This window comes from Topomyia yanbarensis, chromosome 3 (genome assembly GCF_030247195.1).
Source record: "Topomyia yanbarensis strain Yona2022 chromosome 3, ASM3024719v1, whole genome shotgun sequence".
Taxonomy (NCBI): Eukaryota; Metazoa; Arthropoda; class Insecta; order Diptera; family Culicidae; genus Topomyia; species Topomyia yanbarensis.
In genome coordinates, this window is record NC_080672.1 from 39,225,405 (window position 1) to 39,241,325 (window position 15,921).

The following is a 15,921-nucleotide window of genomic DNA, read 5'->3' on the forward strand; positions in this document are numbered from 1 at the left end:
ACGAACAAAACAAAGACTTCAAATTTCAACAAAAATAGCGAAAATTTTTGCAAGCTTTTCCGCTCATAGAAATAAGGGTAATGGAAATGTGGTCAAGGGCAGTAAAGCAAGCCACCTTTTTTGCTGTGAAACGTAAAAATCAGTGTCAAATGTAAACACTTGCGATGTTCTCCACATATGTTAATTATTTCAAAACTACCATGGCAAACACTACAATTGTTCATTTTTGTTTCTCGTCAACAGGAATCAATGGACTGATGAGTGGTGGCAGTGGTTTTAGTCCCTACTCGATGACCACCTGCGGGTCCCAAGGCTACACTCCAAGTCCGCTGGCAGTGTCCACAACGTCGTCGAAATAAGACACGAAAAGATGCTTCGTTGTTTGTTAATGAGTTATATTATCTCTATCGTCCTTGTTTTGTACATTCGCGAGTTTTAAAGAATCATATTCATCTTTAGTTGTCTTGAGTTCCTCTATTTATTACCCATTTTGTGTTTTTGTTATAAGTGCAATAAGAAAACAACAGTCAACATGCTGAAAAACTGTACATTTGTAAAAAGGAAGTTATTTGAATATTGAAGCGTAAGATGCTTGATAGTTAAATTTTTTGCTAATGTAAACTGAAATTCTCCCAGTGAATCAACGAAATAAAATAAAACAGTAAATGAAACATATCCAGTTACAAACAAAAATAAAACGAACATTTCATCAGTCATATCTACATGTGTCAGTAACAAAATAAACAAAAACAGTCATTACTCAAAAATGAACGGTTCTTACTAACCGGAAACGGACATCAAAAGAAAAGTAATTCTAAACTCCTGCTGCAACCGGAATTATTAGCAGATGGCGCTATATTTGTATACGAAAGGATAACGAAGCACAGAAGCCATAAAAACAAGGCACCATCAGAAAATTCCCTAGCTTTGGGCGCATAGCAAAAAAAATCCGAGCTTACTCTTTGAAAGCTTCATCCGAGACACCAACCTTGTGTTGTGTTATTATTTAACCCCATCACAATACAGTCCCGTACTCTGTCCTTTCTCAATCCCGATGTAAACGAATGGATCTCAGCCAAGCAAATTGCGCATAAACGGTATGCAGTAATGCTAATTATTTTCACATTGCAATATGCGAATTGTAAATGTGTAATTTTATTAGAGCAAATTTATCGGCTAGAACTTGCAGACAATTTCTGTAGATTATCTCTTTTGTAAAAAAATAAGCCAATCACTAAAACCACAAGCGCAATGAAGCAAAAATAAATTGAACAAAACATTCAATTATTGTTACATAGTTTCAATTCTCGCGTAACGTCAAACAAACCAGTTTTAATCGATTAATATGAAACAGTTAATCTGCACAGAAAAGAACGCTCTTATTTATATATCTAATAGGAAAAATATTGAATTATGGATCAAAAATCTACATTAAACGTCAGTTTTGTCCGCATAGGAACCGCGCGGAAATTGAAAGTTTCGCGTTAATGATATTAAGACAAGAAGAAGACAAACGATTAAACAAATATTGGTGTGAAAAATATTTTAGCCAAATGATTTACATGGTAACATGCGATATCCGAATGCCTCTTTTTCTGTTTAATCTTACAACATTATCATTCAGCCGAAAGCGAAATCCGGGTTGACTTTTACTGAGTTGTAATCTGCGGTTATCGAGACCGGAATTCAGCGGTATCGATTTTCAATACCGAAGCTAAATTGAGTAGTGATAAAAGGTTTGAATTTAAGAATAATAAGAATGGATATATTTATTTTTGTTCATATTTATTTTCCGTCATGCCAGAGAGGCGACACCATCACTCCTATAGATATCTGCCCATCAACATATAGACCCCGACCAACCGATTTTCTTCCCTTCCGAATAAAGATATACCCAGATTGGTGACGTTATCGATCAGTTAACTTATGCTTCTCGGTTGACGTTTTAAATTCGCTTCCGAAAATCGTCCATTCCATTACTTCACCAGACGGCAGGTCTTTCATCGTTCGACTTTGCAACGCCTTAACTGCCGCAAGAAGCATAATTGTCCCATGTGTATAGGGATTCCCATAGCACATGGGACAGTTATGCTTCTAGCGGCAGTTAAGGCCTGCTACAAGATTTCATTCCCTCCTGCCTCACGAACTGGTCATTTGTTTCAGTTTCGTTAAATAATGGTCGAGCAAATCGGTGAGGCGGTTTAATATCAACGTTATCTGCCTGCATTTGCTCTGACTCAGATAGCCATTTACAAACGCATCTCGATGTACTGATGCATGCACTTGATCTACGGGGAATGCAAGAGCCGTGACGTGAACCTAACCTCAGTTCGCTTATTCTCTATTTGCGATCATGTTTCCACTTCAGTTGTTCGCGAAAAATTCGTTTACAAACCGTAGGCAAAACAATCAACCGAAAAAAACAGAACCTCATCACTTGCTTTCGGAAACAACATGTTGCGGACACCCTCGGCATAATCGGAGTGCTTTAGATTATGTGACAAAACATCTAAATTGCAATTCATACGATAAAATCATTATTCATTATTTCTATATACAACTTACGTAAAACATGATTCCTTAGGGTTACCTAATTATTTATTCGGTAGTCAATGAGGGCGTTCAGCTTCTAGTCAGTTTACTGTAACTTTCTAAAATGGTGTTGCGATTAATACCTTGATCTTAAATGCTTGTTAAATTTTTTCAAGATTACTTATTTAAACAATCTGAACTAAATTGGTTGTTTCTCAATTTTATGTAACTAAATAATATCACTACAGTAGATTCCTTGACCCAATGTATAGCATAGGTTTAGCTAACAGGTTACCGTGTGACAAATAAATTACAATTACAATTACTTATTTTTAGAACACTTAGTTGTGGTCGAAAATGATACCGATAAAAGCAAAAGTGCGCGCAAAACCTAATAATATTCTCGCCTAGTAAGAATGTTGTCGCATTGTTGGATTGTTCTGTCCAAGTCTACAGATTAAATGCACATACCTTGCGACTAGATGACCATTACATCACGATTACATGCCTAGACGTAATACAACCGCACCACCGATTTGCTGATCAGTGTTTCACCATCGAAGAAGCTCGTTTCGATGGTAACATTACCGTTCAGGACCTTGGCCGGCATCATTTGCGACTCCGGAGCAGCTTCGATCGTTGATTGCCATGTGTTGGTAGTGTTGGGACTGACCCAGCCCATCTCAAAGAACCATTCCTCCATGATGCGCCCTTTGAAAAGAACCTAACGCACGATCAATGAAAAGCAATATACACGGATGAGAAACATAAAACAAATTATACGTATCGATTAATGCTGTTCAAATAAACTGATTACAATCGATAATAAACAGCTAATTAAATGAGTCAGTAAGAACCTTCGTTTTAATTATATTTCTCCCCCTGCACCACTCACCTTCTGATCCAATCGAAAGTTTTCCATCGATTCCACCGTGCTGAAATTGATTTCCCTCGACACTGCCCTTAGATCGAGAATTTTTATCGGTACTCGGGCCTCATGCTCGACATCCGAACTGGAGAAATCCTTATTCTCTTGCCATATGATCCTACCGGTATCGGCATCCCGAAGAATCAGCCAATTACTGTTATGGATAGAGGCGAAAAAAATGTAAACATTAAACTTTGCATCGGATTTATTTCGCCATATACTCACATCTGGAACCCATCGCGAATCTTTTCACTTTTGGTGATATCATCCGTTCCCATGGTTTTAATCGTCTATAGGCCGAGTTTAGCTAGTGCTTACAATAAATTATTATGGTCAAAAAACGGAATGAGGTCACTGCCGTTGCTGATCCTGATGTACTCGATGACCGAAAACCGAAAACAAACGAAAGCGGAAAGTGAGATCGCGCATCTTGCGAGGGGTCGCCAAATATTTGTTTGACATGTGAATTGTAATTCCGTCAGAGATAATCTGATGGGAGTTTCACATATTACGTAACGCCATTTATCCAACGAATGTTTGTGAGTTTTATCAACCAATTTCAGCATTTCTTACTAAATTTTATCTCTCAAACTCATCAAAAACAGTTATACAAAAGTTACAAAATCATAATGACAAACCATAAAATTTCACATTATTTTTAATCCAATTTGAAAATGCATCACCATTTCTATTCTTATTAACAGTTATTAAACTAGGTCATTGAACAACAACGTTTTGAAACAGCAATAACTTTTGCTTTAGCGATATTTTTTCAGGAAAATAAGTAAGTAACCCTAATCTTATGATCCAAGAGCCTAACGACTTGTTCAGAGAATCATTCAAAGTATAAGTGGAATCGTTGGACTATATGAGTTAAAGTTCATGTACAATTTTTTTATTAGGGAAGCGCTTACATTTATAAGTACTGTCCGTAGACACGGAATCAACTCGTGGTGAATGAAGTTCATGTTTGACAATTCTCGGTAATTTGTTTACTTCGTCAGTTGTGTGAGTTCGAGTGCAATATGTATTCATCTGTTGCATTCGATCTCACGTAATTCCTATGCAAACAAACCATGGAGAATTGTCAAACGAAGTTATTCCGGCTCATTTTGTAGGGGTATGTCGGTTGGTGTAAAACCTAATTATTCTGATTGGATTCCAGGAATATTTTCTGTTCTTGTAGTAAAATTAAAATATTTCTTCGTTCGCTTGCAATTAACCTTTCTATTCCCGGTAAAAAAATGAGGCCGAATTATTTCGTGAGGAAAACAAACAACAACAAAAACCGGTTGAGGTTAGGGTTTTCGTGAGGAAAACAAATCCTTTGGTTTGACTTTGCATCTGTGGTTGTAAATGAGCTAATGTTATTACTGCGAACTGATATCCAAGTAAAGTTTTCAATGTGTCAGCAAGCAACTTGCCAATAACCTAATATGCTACGATATCGACCAGCAATCCCAGTAAATGAAAAGGCGACTAGGCGGGTTAAACTAGATGTTGGCAATCGGTAGGCTATTAAAACTTTGGGTACCTGCCGTAACTTGCCGTTGACTGTAAAAGTAGTGATAATAAAGCCTTTCAATTTAGACTGTCTTCGACAACACTGGTCGACAACCATTTTGGTGCAGGGTTGTGATAGTAGTTTAATCGGGTGCGCTGAGTTCAAAAATGACCATAGTTTTTACCACCGTGCTCATGTTTTTGAGATTTCTCCATTAATTTGTTTTTTTACTAGCCAGCGTTAAATTTTTTTTCGAAATTTTTCGAATATACAAACTGTGTCGTTGGTTTGTCTATTACAAAATGAAATACTTTTAGGTTATTTAAAATGTGATCATAAAACTACTTTGACTTTTAATTTATATTCAGAGCATCGAAGTCTACAAAAAAAAACATTTATTTTTAGTAGATTTTCTGAAGTGTCTGTAGTAATACCAAAAAGCGTTGATTTTGAAGATTTTCTTCAATTAGGTAAATTGATCAGAACTCTAATAATTTTCATCTGTTTAACTTGAACTTTGTTTTTGTCTGAAAGAAGACGCCTACAGCTACCAATAAAGCTATTGTTGATCAAAATCCATCCAGAACTTTTGAAATAGCAGCATTTTAAATTTGGCGAAATGTAAAATTTTCGTGAAAAAGTGGCATTTTTTTGTTCACGCATGTTTTTTCGAATTTCACAGTATTCAATATACCGTTCCAGATTTTCAAATATTTGTCAGGTGTTTGTAACACCTTTTAATAATAGATTTGATACAGTTTGCAAATTCGAAAAAATAGAAAAAAAATTAACACTGCCTAGTAAAAAAAACAAATTAATGGAGAAATCTCTGATTTTGTAGACTAGTGTTGTTAAAAAGTAATATCAGCCCCATTAACATTTTACACGCGATTTTTTACATATCATTATCATTTATCGTGAAACTTTCACGTTTATGTTAGATGCGATACTTTGAAATAAAAGTCTACACGAAATCGTAAAATAACCTACAGAATAAGTTCTTTTAACTTAAATTTAGGTACTTTTGAGCTGTGCGTCGCTTTCGCACTTATTAGTGTTGTCAAAAACAAAACGAGAGATTCGGCTCAGTCACCGAGCAAAAAGCATCTGAGAATTTCATAAGTCTCGACATATGAACCAGCCTTCTGACGATGCCATTGAACGCTTTAGAATGTCATAGGCAGGCTTATGAATTCATTTATCTTTATTCATGCACTCCATAGACGTACACATAATGTATTTCATAAAACAGTCTTATGACTTCGCTTCAATATATGCGTTTAAGAATTTCATAAGTTTTTCTTATGAAACCCATATGAAATCTGTTATTGATTCTATAAAATTGTATTTTGTTTTTCGTAAACGTCACTTTTGTGAAAAGTTCATAATTGTTTCTTATGAATTCAGTACTGGCCTGCACGGCCAACCAGAAGCTAATAGTTTCAGGCCAGCACTTTTTGATTACCGCCGTTTTCAAACAAAAGATGTGAGATTTTTGTCAAATTGCTACAAAATTTTAAATAATTGTTAATAATGTTATTGAATAAATTACTATGAGCATTAAATCAGTTTACATGGTTATGATTTTTACAGAAGATATCCGATTATTTGAAATGAAATATGTTGTGTCTGACGCGTATTTTATGATTATCAAAATCATTTGAGAAGTAACAATCATTATCATTCAGTTGTCTAAGCCCAGTTTCCCACGAAATATTGACGAATCGTTGCTCATTATGTACAAATTTTACCATTTAATGAGTTTTCTCTTCAATCTTCTGAAGGGATCTACACTTGGCGGTTCATTTGTCCCGAATTTAGTTCAACAAGATGACCACACTAATGAACTCATTATGAATGACGTTCATGTTTTACAATTCTCGGTGGTTTGTTTACTTTGTCAGCTGCGTGAGTTCGAGTTCAACGGGTTCCCATCTGTTAATTTCAAACTCACGTACTCCCATGCAAACAAACCACCGAAAATTGTTAAACGAAGTTCATCCGGCTCATTTTGGGGTTATGTCGGTTGGTGTAAAACCTAATATCCTCTAAAGGTTGATTTTTACTTTTGATTTTTTGTCTACTCAAAATGCTTGAGAAATGTCCGCCATGTTCTATTTTTTATATAAATGTATAATAATATCCATAAAAAAACGTATGACATTCATTCGAACATTGTAATGAATTTCATAAGACTGTTCTATGGAAATCATTATTTCTACTATATTTTCTGCTTATAAATATCAGCAATTTTCATAAATGGGCACCTATGGCGTTCATTCGGACATTTTCATAAATTTCATAAGACTGTCTTATGAAAATAATAAGAGATGGATTTGGAAAATTTCCCCTCCAAATCATAAGACAAACTTATAAAATCCATTTAAAATCCTTATGTCTGAAAGTCATAAGACGTTTTTATGGAAATTCAAAGCAAATTTTGCTCAGTGGTCGAGGTCTTCCGTGCAGTAAGGTACTTTTAAGTTGTTTGGGGTATACTCAAAATTAGGTAAATTCAACTTAAATTTAAGTAAATTAAACTCAAGGTTAAGTTATTATTTTTGCCGTAGTTAAATGGAAACTACCTTCAACACGGTTTATACTATGTTCACACTACAGAGTTAAAACATGTTATAATAATTATCAACAAGAAAAATGTCATCAAGATACCGTTAAAACACGTTTTAACTTGTAGTGTGAACGTAGTATTACCTAATTTTACCTACCTGCGCGATACCACGAGATTGAGTCAAAAGTACTGAATTTTAGGTAGTTTTTCGGTGGCGTGTAGAGTACGCTTTCAGAATAGTATTACAGAACTATTTGTTTACGATGGCTGGACCCCTCGCTCAATAGTCAACAACAAAAAACTTCATAAAACCTCCTAGCATAAAATTAACAAGTTTTATTTTGTACTTATATAGAACAATAATTGCTGTATTTATTGAAAAGACGGTTTTAATGAGCAGCTAGCATTTCGAGGGCTCAACAGTAGAAAATGGATTACGACTACCTGCAAGAACATCTGTGAGTAATTATTTTATTTTAATTTCTACCTCTCCATGTACAATTGCAACAATATCTAATGAGTAATCCTCTCAATTTGTTTAGGGATATTTCCGCTATTCGCTCCATTTGCCGACTTTGTTTGTGTACTAGCGGAACAATGGATGATCTGTTTTTCAACGATGAAGATGAGCAGCTGATTTCAAAAATTACGGAGTGCACTTCAGTAAAAGTAAGAAACCTCATATTTTGCTCTATATGCACATAATTATTTAACAATATCAATTGCAGATGGTTCCCTCAAATGGTATAATTTCATCTATCTGCCAAAGGTGCAAAATGAAATTATCCGAATGGTACAAATTTCGAGAGCAGTGCATCCGCAGCGAGGCTATTTTCCAGAGCAAAGCTATTAAAATGGAAAACGTAACGATTGAGGTTGATCCTGATATATTCAACCTACATAGTGACGATGAGAACGAAGAAATTCTTGTGGATCCAGAGGGTTCATTAACAATCAAATCGGAACCGGAAGGTTCCGAAGATAGCTTCTCGCAGAATAGTTTGGACAATTGCTTTGTTAAGCTGGAAAAAGCTTACACTCTCACACCTCCAACGGACATCGATCTCAAATCACTAATGATTATGATCAAAGACAAGAAACACTGGAAATGTCCCCATTGCGAGAAACATTTTAGTCAGTCAGGAAATCTTAAGGCTCACATAAATACTCACACCGGATATAAACCGTACATGTGTAATCTCTGCAAGCGCGCATTTGCCCAGAAAAGCAACCTCAACTATCATATGAAGGCGTCTCATGATCCCCTGCGTCCGTTTAAATGCAACGCTTGCGATCGGTCCTTCTCCTCGATGGATGAAATGGTCCTACATCTGAAAAACAAGCACGAGAAGCTAGAAACGCAAGATCGTCAGTTAGTGGCGAAAAAACACCATTGTCCCGTATGTGGCAAAGAATTTGCCCAAAGTTACAATCTGAAACTGCACTTCAACATTCATACCGGCGAGCGGCCCTACAAGTGCGAGCTGTGCTCAAAATCTTTCACCCAGCGAAGCAATTTGAACGTTCATGTTAACAAGAGCCATCGGGCCGCTACTCAACCGCAGACGTCGTGAGCAGCGAGAGAAAAGGGACATTCCATTCCACCTAGAGATAAGAGGTGTGTTGAACGCGTTTATGTACCACCCTTCGTGAATTGATTCTATGTTATGTGGACGGTTTTCCGTGTTAGGTTTTCAGTCCACCCAGATTAAGGGAGCGTCTGGTGTAAAATGCTCAAACCGAACAATATTTTGTTTTACGATTTTGAAGGCAAGGGAACAACGGATCTCTTATTTAATATTAAGGTTTATTTATACATTCATTGCGCACAAAAAAAAATTCGGTCACGCAGAGTCACAAGAGTAGACGTCCAACCGTTTCCACATCGAGGAGCGCTGCGGCGACTACGACAACTCTTCGATGAACCAAAACAAATAGGAAAAAGTTCGAGTTTCGGAAAATGGCTTAATGAAAACCTGAAAATTTTATATTTTACTGTAAAATTCGCTCACTTTTCTTCAAAATAATGGTGAGATATTTTTTTACTCAGTTTTCTGTGGTTCATCGACATGCTACACATATTGTGCATTCTCATAAAAAAAAATCAAGTCTATTCGTTGATTAGTTTTCGAGTTATCGTGTCGTGTTCGGCAATTTGAAAACGCGGTTTCGAGAAAAGCGCCATTAAAGGGTGTCCCACAATAAATTGCATCACGAAAAAACGCTGTAGAAACCCTTTGGTTTTTTTTCTCTTGAAAATTTGGGTAAAAGTAGTTTAGAGTGTATTGTTTACACTATATTTTAATCGCTGTCAGATTTTCGAAAATTGTTGCCGATAGATTGAAATCTGCCTGTGCTACAGCAAATGTTTAAAACAAAACAAAAATCAGCGTGGCCACCGAGGTTGCGGAAGACTATTCTAGAGGTTCAATATTAACAATTAAGCGGATAAAGTCGATTTTTTTGCCCACTACACCAGACGCCTTAAGCACCTTGATACCAAAAATTACCAACCATCAAAAATCTCGCAGAATACGTTAATAAGTTTTTCAGCAACAACTTAATATCTAAGTACTATGCATAATTGCGAGGTAAATATTTGCCATTTTTAAAAGTGCTTTGAATAGATACATGAAATATGTTCACACAAAGTACAATAAATTCGAAAGATTGCATTTATGTTTATGTATTAGTAGATTTAATAAAAATACATTCATAGAAACTTTTTGTTATCCGTATGCACTTTTGTATCATTCCAACGGCTGTGAACCAATAGGAAATAGATGATTGTCTATTAAGGTGAAAAAAAAAATTAGATGTCTACTCCGAACAACTTTTTGATTAAAGGACAAAGTCTTTTATAGGAAGGTCCTAACATACGTCAAAACGAAAACTGCCTCTGTATTCGTATTTGTGACAGTTTCTAAGGGCGAATTATAGCGTCTACGTCATCAATACCACGTTTTATAGGCTATCTCTATTACAGACACTTTATCCACAGACTTTCGGAGATGAAAATAGTAAAACTAGCAACCATGAACATTTCCTGGCATCACGGAAGATCCCATAAGCTTTGCATGAGCCTTCCATTTTGCTTCCCCTCTCAATACCCTCATGCTCGTTTGGCTGCACTTTTTGACACTTCGCTAGTCTGTGTATAAAGTGTCTGTAGTCTCTATTCACTACCACTAACAGTTTTGACGCATGCTAGGACCTTGTTTAATAAGACTTATGCTGATTTCGTTTTTAGAACGGAATCGCTCTAGGTTCGCTCTGAGCTGTCACTTTTGTATGGATTTTGTAAATATTAGAGCGAACCTAGGGCGACTCTGATCTAAAACCGAAATCGGTATTAGGGTCAGGGGGGTGTCGTCCGCTCTGGAGATATTCATACTTTGACAGTAGCCTCCATATGATGAGCCTAGCCGTTCTAGGCCCATGTCGCCTAATGGTCTAGTCTCTTATTATTACTTATTTAGTTACATTGCAAATAAAATTTATATCCTTCTACAGTTGTTTGGTCTGTTGGTGGACTTGTCATGTAGCATAACATCTGGGAGAACTCCATCAGTATCAGTTGGCGTGTCCGGCTGGATAGGTGTTGGAGAACTGGGTAGATCCAATCCTCAGGTTGTAGTTGCATTAGCCGTCGATCAATCGCTACGAAGACGTTCCGTTGGTATACCGGATAGGGTGATGCTATATATTTGATCAGGACAAATATTGCAGTCGACGTCGGCTTGTCTATTCAGTTTGTGGAGTAGCTCGTTGGTAATTAGCTTGCGATGCACAACTGAATATCGCGCAGATCGTTGATCTGAGTTTAGCAGATTGGAGTGGATGTTTTTAAATACTTTTTTCCAGTCGCGGAGTTGATTCTCCCTCACAATTTTTAGTTCCATCAGTTGTTTTAGGAGGCTCCAGTATATTATACTGAAGCAAGGCGTTCTTGCGATTTCATAAAAATTATTTTATAAAATAGAATTATTACCACACCTTCCATTGAACTACCTTGATCTCTATCCTTTTGTTGGGTAACTGTCAAAAATGCTAACCCACGTGAATAAATTGACTGTCACGGATGAACAATAGTGTCAAACGCGGACGTGTTTACATTTTTTTTCGAAACCCGATTAAAAATTATTTTGAAGTTTTATTGCTATATCTATACTGTTTATTCAGAACGTTATATCTTACATATGTAAACAAACTGAGTTTATTATGCCAAATAAAATCTAAGCATTGACTCTTTATCGTCCTCAAATAATAGAGTAAAATAAAAACTCTTTACATATTAATTTAATCTTAAGTCAAAATGTTACATACCATATACCAAAGTTTTGCTAATATTTTGTAGATGTGATGTTTTGCGTTGTGATGTTTATCTAATTCGACTGTAGTTAGCATCTTTTACCAATGTCAAACCTCATATCTACACTCTCGGTTGCAATAAAGCACATGAAATACAACTACAAGCCCGTCTGACAAAACGTCACAGTAAAATGTGCCATCTACAAACGGTGTTGCCAAGACCACATATGTAAAAGAGCATAATAGCAAAAGTGATCGGCAAAATGTAATAAAATAATAGTTATCAATTATCTCTTAGCAAGGAGGAGGAGGTTCAGCGCGGAAGAAATGTTACCAGATTTCGCCGATCTGGTGCCTGGACTTTTTTTGGTAATCTCAGAGATTGGGTGTGCAGATGGGCGGTTGGAGTTCTGGGAGAGAACGACTGGTAACTTTAAGGTAAATTGTATGGAGTCATTTGTTTTTTATTACAACTATTGACGGACGTTTCATTGCAGGGTATATATGACACCCACAACAATGGGGTAACGAACATAAAGCTCGCCGGTGACAAAGTGATAGTCGCACGGTTGAGTGGACGAATCGATTCTCTGAGACTGGAAACGTACACGCAAAGTTGTCAGATCGATTGGGGATTTACGTCTGCATATGGGCGAAGTAAATACTATGTTTCAAGCAATTTTTTAACCTCACCTAGGGCGCAGAACAGACAGATTTTACTTGTTATTTTAAAATACTGTATATTCTAAGTCATTTAATTTTCAGTCTGCAATAAGTATGTCATCAAGTGCCCTAATTCTTTTTAGCTCACGTACGCACCGGTTCGGCAGGAAGCATTAGTTTATTTCAGCAATCCGTTCACAACGTTGCCAGCTCAACATAACGCATCCGAGGAGGAGCTTCGATGTATCTTGGAGTTTCACCAGCAGGGTCACGGTGACATGTTTGGAAGTGGCGGGCGGTACAGTCATGACTGGCAGCCAGGGCCACACTATTAAAGTGTTCCGACTCGATAGCCACCTATTGCAGTTCACCCTAAACGGCCATTGCGGTCCTATCACATGTATTTTCATAGACCAGTGGCAGGCCGAGATGGGAGCATCTGGTCGCCAGGATGGTGTGCTATGTGTGTGGGACTTGAACTAGAACAGACAATGGTTACGAGAGTGTTCAGCAGGCCGTTGGTAAGGGAGTGGATAATTTTTATAGTGTCGATTGTTGATAACAGGGTCATTTAATGGCGCCGCAATTTAATATAGTGAAAGTTACTAAATACATTTATATACACACCAAAAAAATCTGAATTTTATCGGTGACGTAATTGCAAACATGACACAATTCAACAACTCGTAATTCACGAAATGACGGAACATTACCGTGTTCCGTTTAATTTTATATGATACATATACTTTACATGCGCAATGACATAAAATTACACTTCATACCATTCAGAACAAACGCTCTATGTAGAGTAAAATTACATGATTCAGGAAATTAAACGTCATGTAAAATTAAAATCAAACGTAAAACTAAGTCATATGTCAGGGTCAGGAGATGTAAATTTACACTATTTTTTCTAGGTGTGTAATAAACAAGACTTCTATTTACATTGCTTTCAATCAGATAATTTATGTTAGAACTTGCTTTTCCTTTTTTATTTTCCCATTACCGCCTCCAGCGAACGCGTGGATGCTTTCGGTCGCGGTAGAATCCTTAATTTTTCCTTTTCGCATGCTACCATTCCTTGACCTGTCATACAGCTGCTTGTGTCCCATCAAATGACTACGTTCAACAAATCTTTCCACACAAATCACAGCCATGGGGTCGTTCGCCAACATGCCTGCGATTATGCTGGGTCAAATGTGCTCTTCGAAGAAACTCCTGCTCGCAGAGGTCATATTTGTATGGGCGTTCGTTTGTATGGATTTGCATGTGCCGAGTTAGGGACCACTTATAAATTACGTAACGCTTTTAGGGGGGGAGGGGGTACGACAAGTTGTGACATAGGGGGTTGTTTTCATGTTGACATGTTTTCATCGAAGAAAAAATTTTTTTCTTGGAATTTGTTACGTAACAGGGGAGGGGGGGATGGAAAAATTTGTGACAATTTGTTACATAGGGGGAGGGGGGGGGTTCAATTTTGGGCAATTTTTGCGTTACGTAATTTATGAATGGTCCCTTACGTGAGAATATTTTATAAACCCGCCACCACAGACTTCACATCTGAATTCTCGATCTTTGCTGTGAATAAGTTTGTGCTGCGTAAGTTCTTTAGATTCAAGAAACTTTCTACCACAGATGTCGCAACTAAATATCTGATCCGCAAGATTCATATCGATATGAACACGCTGGTGACGTTTCAAACTGCTTCTTTCTACGTAGCCTTTGCCACAGATATCACACTTATACAGACGCTCGCCAGTATCCATGCGCATGTGGCGAGTGAGTTCAGCACTAGTTATGAATTCTTTGCCACAAATATCGCACTTGTGCGATCTCTCACCCGCATGGATAAGTTTGTGTCGCGTGAGACTACTGTTTTCGGTAAACTTCCTACTGCAGATATCGCAAACGTAAGCCTGATCTTTATGGGTAAGCTGGTGCTGATCCAACTGCTCAGAAGTGAAAAATTCCCTGCCACATATCCGACAACGGTGCCGTGGTTCGCCGGTGTGTATCCGTTTGTGCCGGTTTAGATTTATACCCTTGGTGTATGCTTTACCGCAAATATCACAGGAGTACGGTCGCGTGCCGGCATGTACGCGCTTGTGAACTGCCAGCTGTCTCTTCTTGGGGAATGATTGGTCACACATTCTGCATTCATAGGTTTTGTTGATGGTTGTTTGCAGTACGGTGGCATGTGTGAAATTGTCACCTGGACTTGCTGATTGTGTTGTCTGTCTATTATTATTTTTTTTAATTGGGTCATTAAGCTATATATAGTTTTCCGTTCCATTCGATAAATTTTAGGTCCAATATACATAATATAACATGATTTCAAAAAAAATTTCGTTGTAATACGTAAAAACGATTTTTTTTGTTTTTTAAAATAAATCTAATGTAAACTTGGCAACCATACATAGGAAAACAGCGGTTGTTTACATCTGGCCTATCAGGACAACACCCAAAATGAAAAAAAAACTATATGCAATGTATGGTGTTTATGTCAAATAAAAATAACCCTGTGGAAAAACCGAGAAACATGCCTTATTTTTTTCTGACAGGGCATTATTTGTCGTGAAATTCGATATGTCAAACCCTTCCTATAGTGTCAAATCCAGACTGTCAACATATTTCTTTATTTTAAATTTTAATATTATTTTCACGTTTCCTGAGTTGGAAAAAAATATTGTTGCAATCACGAAAATCAGCTTTATCGATGTAAGTAATAAAAAACGACTTTTTTTTTCTCATTTAATGACCCAATTCGATATTAATATTTTTTTTATTAAAAAGTATTCCTATATTTTAAAATCTCCGAAAAACGGGTTATGATCTCAAAAAATCTAACTTATTTTCGAAGCATATGAATTCAATAAAGCGGAATAAGCATATCATAACAACTTACCGTTCACCTATCTCCTATCACATGTATTTTCATAGACCAGTGGCAGGCCGAGATGGGCGCATCTAGTTGCCAGGATGGTGTGCTATGTGTGTGGGACACATTTAGGTTCACTAGTCTTATGGGACGATAATACTGGCGATGTAGCTCGGGAAGTCAGGCTTGACTGTTCCAATTCACAACTAAGTCCGAAGATTATGCTACCTGCCAGTAATTGGTTCGGTAATTTGTAACTACGGAAATCAAATGTGAATCGTTCGTTTCCCACTTGTGGTGGCGGAAAAGTGGTTCGGTCCGGGGAATCGTAATGGGCCAGCTAACGAAAACAAATATACAGCAGCAGCCTCTGAACGAAGCCATTGCTAGCAGGAGTCTTTGATTTGGAAGGATAGTTGCTGAGGACCATTCTCACAATAGTATAAAAGTTCTAAGTTCTAACCTCAAAAACAGACAACAATAAAATGTATTTCTTTCAAAGTTGATAATATCTATTACATGATCAAATGCGCTGA

The 15,921-nt window shown here is 37.0% G+C and overlaps 2 protein-coding genes and 1 pseudogene across 9 annotated transcripts in view; 2 read left to right on the forward strand and 1 right to left on the reverse strand.

Moving 5' to 3' along the window:
- LOC131689820 (transcription factor collier) overlaps positions 1–1,543 on the forward strand; it is a 158,993-nt gene extending 157,450 nt beyond the window's left edge. For all 8 annotated transcript variants that reach the window (XM_058975132.1, XM_058975131.1, XM_058975134.1 and 5 more), the window contains one exon: positions 244–1,543. Coding sequence is in view for 1 of the 8 variants with exons in the window: in XM_058975134.1 (XP_058831117.1) it covers positions 244–359 (116 nt within the window). In the remaining 7 variants the exon portion in view is untranslated. The remainder of the gene's footprint in view (positions 1–243) is intronic.
- A 999-nt stretch (positions 1,544–2,542) lies between these two features.
- LOC131689832 (probable cGMP 3',5'-cyclic phosphodiesterase subunit delta) lies at positions 2,543–3,868 on the reverse strand. The gene is made up of 3 exons (XM_058975152.1): positions 3,686–3,868; positions 3,428–3,614; positions 2,543–3,256 (listed from the first exon to the last, which is right to left on the reverse strand). The coding sequence occupies exons 1-3, from the start codon at positions 3,736–3,738 to the stop codon at positions 3,041–3,043; spliced, it is 456 nt and encodes a 151-aa protein (XP_058831135.1). The 5' UTR covers positions 3,739–3,868; the 3' UTR covers positions 2,543–3,040.
- Positions 3,869–7,812: 3,944 nt separating this feature from the next.
- LOC131689827 (zinc finger protein ZFP2-like) lies at positions 7,813–10,194 on the forward strand (annotated as a pseudogene).
- The last annotated feature ends 5,727 nt before the right edge of the window (positions 10,195–15,921 follow it).

What these genes read in the sequence shown, in the direction of transcription:
- LOC131689832 (XM_058975152.1), bottom strand. Translation starts at nt 3,738, where the DNA reads ATGGGAACGGATGATATCACCAAAAGTGAAAAGATTCGCGATGGGTTC. An exon ending in ATTCGCGATGGGTTCCAGAT is followed by an intron (nt 3,615 to 3,685) that starts GTGAGTATATGG and finishes TATCCATAACAG; the next exon opens with TAATTGGCTGATTCTTCGGG. An exon ending in ACTTTCGATTGGATCAGAAG is followed by an intron (nt 3,257 to 3,427) that starts GTGAGTGGTGCA and finishes ATCGTGCGTTAG; the next exon opens with GTTCTTTTCAAAGGGCGCAT.